This window comes from Ipomoea triloba, chromosome 1 (genome assembly GCF_003576645.1).
Source record: "Ipomoea triloba cultivar NCNSP0323 chromosome 1, ASM357664v1".
NCBI classification, from domain to species: domain Eukaryota; kingdom Viridiplantae; phylum Streptophyta; class Magnoliopsida; order Solanales; family Convolvulaceae; genus Ipomoea; species Ipomoea triloba.
In genome coordinates this window covers 7,089,291-7,097,116 of record NC_044916.1, presented here as the reverse complement: position 1 = coordinate 7,097,116, position 7,826 = coordinate 7,089,291, and the positions used below count along the sequence as shown (strand labels likewise).

General features: G+C 33.5%; 1 protein-coding gene across 1 annotated transcript; it reads right to left on the bottom strand.

Annotated features, from left to right (window-relative positions):
- Nucleotides 1-3,687: 3,687 nt before the first annotated feature.
- LOC116019716 (NAD(P)H-quinone oxidoreductase subunit U, chloroplastic) lies at nt 3,688-6,324 on the bottom strand. Its single transcript, XM_031260022.1, has 5 exons — nt 5,962-6,324; nt 5,628-5,689; nt 4,734-4,823; nt 4,457-4,600; nt 3,688-3,914 (listed from the first exon to the last, which is right to left on the bottom strand). Exons 1-5 carry the CDS (start codon nt 6,254-6,256, stop codon nt 3,819-3,821), a joined length of 687 nt encoding a protein of 228 aa, XP_031115882.1. The 5' UTR covers nt 6,257-6,324; the 3' UTR covers nt 3,688-3,818.
- Between the last annotated feature and the right edge of the window lie 1,502 nt (nt 6,325-7,826).

Here is a 7,826-nt window from a genome sequence, read left to right as displayed (position 1 = left end):
AAACTCATTATATAATTTAAACCAGGTATCACTCCATTAGTTTAGCCTTATGCCCTTATCCCTCCTTATTTCACGGCCTCCCCATTTTGTTGCCTCATGACTCATCTCTCCTCACTTCATCGACTTCCTCACTGCTTTATTGCTTACTCACTTCATTGCCACTCTTAAAATCAATTGCATGTCTTGATTTGTTATTTTTGTATTTTTAAAACATTTATTCCAATTATAGAGTTATACATAACTAACCATCAATATTGATAATCATTTCAATTCCACCCTATTACCAAACATGCAAAATACTTTTACCAAAATCCATTCTAATTACCAAGTCCCTATTTAATTCTAATTCCTATTCCGATCCGATTCCTATGTTCAAACCAAACACACCCTTAATTTTACAAAGTCAATCAAGTTGAAACACTAAAAAAACGCATAAATAGGCATTTATAGGTTTAAAAAAAAAAAAATTAACCTATAAGGCATGCCGATAAAAAATGCAGTCAATTATAAGTGATGGATAAATACTACCTGGGTCAGCCCCGGAGCGGAAATAGAGGGCCAACCCAGGCCCACACGACTGGGCCGTATTGGGCCCAAGTTGACCCCTCGGGGTCGACTTGGCCGACCTCGGCCCATGGCTTGACCCCTCGAGGTCGACTCAAGGGCAACCCCGGCCCATGAGTCGACCCCGGGGTCGTCTTGGCCGAGCCCCGGACTCGGCCACGGCCTCGAGGTCCCGACTTGACGCGGTCTTCTCGGCGCAAGACTCGGTCCTAGGCCGTTAGAGTGGTTCTCTCCGAGCGGTTGGGCCTAGAAATTAGTATAAAAACATGCAACATTGTCCTATTGAGACATCTTCTTCATACTTTGTCCTAACGACATTCTTGTCTTGTTATTACCAATCTTGTAATAGCTTTATCCATTATTCAATATACAAAATACCTCCGAGGTACACTTTGATCCGTTACTTGTCATACCCCCTATAATCTTATCGGGTTTATTGGTTCGGGCTACCCGGGTTAATTAAATCCATCAATAAGGTTCCTATATAAGTCTGCTGGTGAATATCTTCTAAGTACAAAAGACCCAACAACGACTACGTCCTAATTTTGATCTATTCAAAGATCAACCCAAGAGGGCTATTACAAATCAAGTTTAGGAGAGTCTAAGTCCTTTAAACTACAATAATTAACATCGTTAACATCTATACAAAGATAATTCCTTTAAAAAACTTAATTTTTTGGGTTGCTCAATTCAAAATTAATTGGACATTGATAAATGTAATTAGTCTAAATTATTAAAAAAAAATTGAAGAAAAAAACTTGAATGTTTTTTAATCTTTTGGGCTACGGGTTGGGTTTGGACAAAATTTTTGTTATTTGGCCCAACCTAACCCGACTCATATTTTAACCGAACTAGCACAGTTTAGTTCAAATAAGAACCATACATGTGGCAGGCAATCATTATTGCATGGACCATGGTCCACACAGCTGTGTAGACCAAAAATAAAAAGTACATTATTTTTGTACTGAAGATACATTATTTTTATACTGTAGGTACATTATTTTAGGATACATTATTTTTGTGCTGAAGGTACATTATTTGATATATACTGTCAAATAATGTACCTACAGTACAAAAATAATGTACTTTCAGTATAAAAATAATGTACTTTTTATTTTTGGTCCACACAGCTATGTGGACCATGGTCCATGCAATAATTTGCCTGTGGCAGGCTAACCAACCCATTTAACATTTGATGAAGAGTATTTTACTTAAGATGAGTAATTGTTGTTCTCTTGAGAATTGACAATAGCTAGATGTATGCTTAAGCATCACTCAGTCACAAAGTACTAAAACTTCTATAGAAATTTAGCCTTGAGAAAGATCATTTCATGCACGATAGAAATAGACTAATAAAAGTTATAATTAAAATGAAGAGCAATATAATTGGAACAAATAACAAATATTAGAGAAGGTGGAGGAGGATAGGCGTTTAAACTAGGGTTAAGTAACGTGACCGAACCGTGAACAAGAATGAGAATTAAGTGACTTGACAACGGATGTCTGGAGGAACAACGCCTTTCTCAAGGTTATTCCACTGCATTAGGACACACACAGATCGACTTTCTCATGACTCATAAGTGCCTAAGAGTCATTTCATCAAACATCTATTGTGTTCTTGACATTCTATACTCCTATTTTCTCAAAGGTGGAGTATGGTTAATTAACCCTCCGGGTCTGGATTAGATAATCACATCCCAATCAAAAATCGTCCATGTTAATTAACATAATTAAGTCAAGTCTCATCACTCTTATTGAACCAATTCAACCAATTCAAAGTCACATTCACATAAACGTAAACCTAATCTTCATCCTTATTCTCTTCCTGAGAGATTCTCACACATGATTATTATAGAAGCTAGCATAGATTCAAAGACAAAATGCAATTCCATAACAACAATAAGCAATGAATCAAAGTAATAAAACAAACAAGCTAAGTAACAAATTGCAATGAATTGAAAGTGTAAATTGTTTAGCTAAGTTCTAAGAACTTATGACTATATCCTCTTTGCTCTGGGAGGCACAGGAGCTGGCCAGGGAGAATCATTACTTTTGGGGATCAAACCCGGGTTCTTCCGGAATTCTTCCCCACAAAGAGAGCTCACTTGCCACTTGAGCTACCCCATTGGGTTGCCTTCAAACCTTGATATGTTCTCAAATTTGCTCTTCTTACCCAAAGAAGGCAAAAACTTGTGTGAGACCGTCTTACCATGAGAATGGTCGGGTCGGGTCAATATGCAAATGTAACACTTATATGCACAAATGTCATACTTATATGCTCAAATGTAATACTAATCAGGAATAAAATTTGTGTTACTTATAATGGTAAATGTAATACTTTTAAGGGAAAATACAATACTTTTACATTTCGATTTAAAAGTATTACATTTTTCCTCAAAAGTATTATATTTGCCCGGGCACTTGTCAACATTACTTATTATGAAAAATGTATTACTTTTTCTCTTATAAGTAACAAAAATTGTATTCTTGATTAGTGTTATATTTGAGCATATAAGTATGACATTTGCATGGTGCTTTGACCCGACCCGACCCGGCTCACGAATAAGGATCTGTGAGACGGTCTCACACAAGTGTGATCCCCCAAAGAATCATATAATTGGTCAATTTAAACAACATTAAAGCAATGTATATCCAAAATTAACCAAAATATGCATAATAAATTAGCACAATTGAACACCTATCAACATCACTTAAAGAGAGAGAGAATTGAGCGTGAGATAGGAATCTGGAATATGTCTTTTGAGTAAAAATAATCTTGGAAAATATTTTCTACCAAGATGAGCCTTTTTTTTTTTTTTAATTACCAGAATGAGTATTTTCTATTGACTTAATTTTTTTTGATAGCCAAACACTATTTTTTTTTTAAAGACTAATTTAAAAATTTATACAGGCCAGAAAAATTCCGACCACTACATAAATAGTGATCGGAAATTCTGACAACTTAGTAAAAGTGGTTGAAATTTCCAACTAACGCAACCTTCCAACGACAAAATTTTTTTTAAAAAAATACACTTTTGCGACTAATTTTTTACATAGTCGAAAATAAGATTGAAAAATCGATGATCTCCGGTAGTGCATTTCAATAATGAGTCACAACATATCTAACATAACCACAATTCAATATTTAGATGCCACTTTATTAAATAATTCACAACTTTAAAGTGTGTGGAGACAAATGAAATAATCATCTCATATCATAACTCTTCGATCATGTACAATTAAACTTTTTATTACTAATTACTAAGAGCAATTGACAAGACGGCTGCTAATACTAGCCATCCCAGTATGAAGTACCCAACCAATCTTGTAGGTCTTTCATCCTCTGGTTTCTGCACGTACACCAGTATATATTTAAAATGCAAAATTAAAAAGAAAAGAAAAGGAAGAATAAGCTAAGGTTAAAGAAGTATTGTTAGTTTGTAAATAATTATTACTTATTAGGCAAAATTACACTTTTAATTCATCAATTACTTTGTGGACGTATACATATTGCTGGTCCCTAACTTTTGAGTTATTGATATGATCATTTTACTTGTAGAGCAAATAAATCTCTATTTAAGTTAAGGATAAATGTTTTGGTAATTTCACATAACACTTTTTTTTCTTTCTTCTTCACTATCGTTCGCTCAATTGTTGAAACATAGAATTTATTACTCTCTGATTGAAATCGAAATTTGTTTGCATTGTAAATGAAATCAGAAATGACCATATATACAACTAAGTAGACGATTAAGGTACCAGATGTGTTGATCATATTATAATTAAGAGACCATATCTATAACTGAAGTGTTAATTAAAAGACCAAATGTGTTAATTTTGTAATAAAATGTGGAATAATTAAGGGATTAAAAAGTGTAGTTTTTTGACATACTCTGGGAGGAGGGGTTCCTCCTTTAGGAGTTTGAGTAATGTCAACCTCAAACGGCCACGTGTACGTATCTCCCATCTCACTCCTAGCCAAGCTCCAATCATACAGTCTTCTCTCCTCCATTGTTGACAAAATTCTGTATGATTCCTACTTATACCATTAATCACAAAAGCTTCTAATATTAGATGCATATATGGAAACTTTTAATTTTCCAATATCTTATATATGTAATTAATGTTATGTTGGAATGCAACAATTGATATATAATAATTAAGAAGACCTGTAAGAGTTGAAGCTTGTTGTTTAGCTCCTCTTCTTCAAGCCCCTCATTCTTTGCTTCCTCAACCTTCTTGTTATATGCAACTAACACCTGCACAACAACAAAATTAACCAAACCATGCATATTCAATTCAATACTTGAAAATTAAATTTCTCAAACTTTCCATTTCACCCTTCTTATTTCTCCGATTAGTAAATATATAGGGGTCGTTACCAAACTCTTTAGAGAGTATTTCACGTGTATTTTTCCCATTTCTCCATTCAGAATTGATTTTAGTAAACAAAGTTTTTCATTTTCTATTTAATTTTCACTTCTCCAATTTCTTATTTTTTCAAAAAAAAAATTCAATTTTTAACTTTGATAAACAATCCCATATGTTTTCAGCTGTTACTCTCCATACACCCATGTTCTATTTTTATTTTTATTTTTTTTTATTTTTTTTTTGTATTGTATATTGTATAATTGGATAACCAATATTTTCTAGCCTTTTTATGGGTAATTATAACACTTTACAGATAATGGGGTAATATGTAATTTTTATGATCCTTTATAAATAGCTACCTATGTAAATGAATTTTTATGATCCTTTATAAATAACTACTTATGTAAATGAAGGACTACCGAAGAATATATGGAATTTGTTTGAAGACTTTTTGTTTTTTGTTTTTTTGAAGAAAATACTTTTTGTTTTCTTATTTCTCTTTTAGAGTTGAACTGTCATTCAAAGTATAGTCATGTTTTTTTTTTCCTCTTGCTATTCAAGTTTAACTCTTAACTCAAAAAAAAAAAAAAAAGAAGCATTCCTATACAGCTATACTATACAACTATCACTCACTTTGTACATAACTCTGAATAAACGTTTATAGATAAGAAAAATATATGTGTGGAGCTAACCTGCTCATATGGACATCCTCTTTGAAGTCCAAGGATGCCATAGTGGTCTACATCTGTTATTGCTGTGTTCTAGAATACAATTCATTAGTATAAGATAGATGTACAATAATGTCATCATAAAAACAAACAAACAGCTAAAAATATCCCAACTTGACTGAATGAATCAAAATCAAGCCAAATTCCATTTGAACTGAATGCAACATTAAACCCCCACCACTTTAAAAAAATATTGAATTTTCTCCAAAATCACACAATTATATATTGTAATTTTCCAAGGAAAATATATAATTAACTCAATAAATTAATTGAAGAATGTGTTTTTAGTGATTATTACCAATGCCGCGGATGGCCTTTTCAGCATTAAGAGCTGAAATCAGAGAAGGAGGTCCGTCGGAGAGTTCAACCGGCGTTTCTTCCGTCTCCGTGGCGGAAGCCGTGTCGTCGCCGGAGCTCCTAACGGCGGCGACCAACTTTCTTGGGTGATATAAGGAGTAATTAGCAGCATTTATAAGGTTGGTGGTGGGTAGACTAATGGTGTTCCGGCCATTATTAGAAACTTCAAGTTTGAACGTGGGAGACAGTAGAAAATTTTGGGCACAAAGATAAGAATTCCCCAAAGTGGCTGCCATGGCTCTTTTCTTTTGTCGCTGTGAATTGCATGATTTGGCTATCTTTGTTTCGCGTGTAGATAAGCCTCCAACATTTCATCACCACAGATGCATAATATACTTTTCCACGCCAATTTTTGGGTTTTATCCACATCAACATAACAAAAATCGATAAAGTTAAGCCCTAACCAGAATTAAAAAATTTGGTGTAATTGTAACAAATTTTGATGTAGACCATGGTACACCCATTTAGTGTGATTAGTTCTATTTGTATAACATATTCAGTTTCATTTTATATACATTGTAGTTTCATTTCAGTACAATTAAAGTTTCATTTTGTTTTTACTACTACAGTTTCATTTGATGACATTATACATAGAATAGTCTTATTACAGTGAGAACTGTTATAGAATTTCATTTTATACACACACTATATTCTTATTACAATTTACAACGTAACACCACTAAATTATAATTCTAATTCAACTATAGTTTCATTGGACAATATACACTCAAATATGTGAAACTGTTATTTAGTTTCATTTTATATACACTGTAGTTTCATTACAACACAACTAAAGTATCATTTTGATATAAGTACAGTTTCATTTTATAATATACACTCAATATGTGAGGCATGTTATTCAATTTCTTTTTATACATAGTGTAGTTTCATTTCAGCAAAACTAAAGTATCATTTCAATTCAATTACAGTTTTATTTGACAATATACACTCAAAATGTGAGACATTATTCAGTTTCATTTTATACATACTGCAGTTTCATTTTATACATACTGCAGAGTTATTTCGTGAATAATGTACTGGTAGTGGGTGTAAATGTGTGCTAATGACATAATTAAATATTCTGCTAGTGGAGGAGGTTACAAATGGATGATTAATGCCATGGTTAATGCTATGATCCATTTCCTCCACTATATATTCGTTGTGAGCAGCAGGTTTGGAAGACACACCAAGAACACACGGCATACACCGTTTTTCTCCCTCAAAACTCTGCTCACATTTCCTTCTAGCCACCAGCGTTGAACCCACGTTCCTAGTTCGCCGGATCCAAGTTTGTGTGCTCAAACGATTGGATCGTAGTACGTTTTATCCTGGGAAACCTAGACCGCAACGCTCCAGCACCCCGGGAGGCGGTAAATAAGGTTTTAAGGAGAGTGGCAACACGACTCGTGCTTCTAACCACCCGAGTTCGTCCGGATTTCATCCACAACCGTAGTTCAGGATCGTTTAACCTTGTGTAGGTTTATTTCCTGTACTTTTTATCCTTCGTGGATATTTTTCAGTTGTAATTTCCATTTTTCCTTGTATTTTCGAGATCAGACTTGTAACATATATTATAGCGAAAAGGTTTAAATAGACACTTGAATATTTCAATCCTCACTTTTTACGTGGAAGTGTTCTCACTTGATATCGTACAAGATACCTAATTAAGTGAATTACATATAGAAATATTTAAAAAGTTTAAATATTGTATTGTTAATATAGCTAATTATGTGGAAGTTTTTTTTTTTTTTTAAACCATAAGGTGTACGTCTTAAGTAAGCTCTAACTATAGGAGTAAGTTTTAAG

Excerpts from the sequence above, each read along its gene's own strand:
- LOC116019716 (XM_031260022.1), bottom strand. The coding sequence starts at position 6,256 with ATGGCAGCCACTTTGGGGAATTCTTATCTTTGTGCCCAAAATTTTCTA. Across the intron at positions 5,690-5,961 it reads AAAGGCCATCCGCGGCATTG|CAATAACAGATGTAGACCAC; the intron begins GTAATAATCACT and ends TCTAGAACACAG. Across the intron at positions 4,824-5,627 it reads GAGGATGTCCATATGAGCAG|GTGTTAGTTGCATATAACAA; the intron begins GTTAGCTCCACA and ends GTTGTTGTGCAG.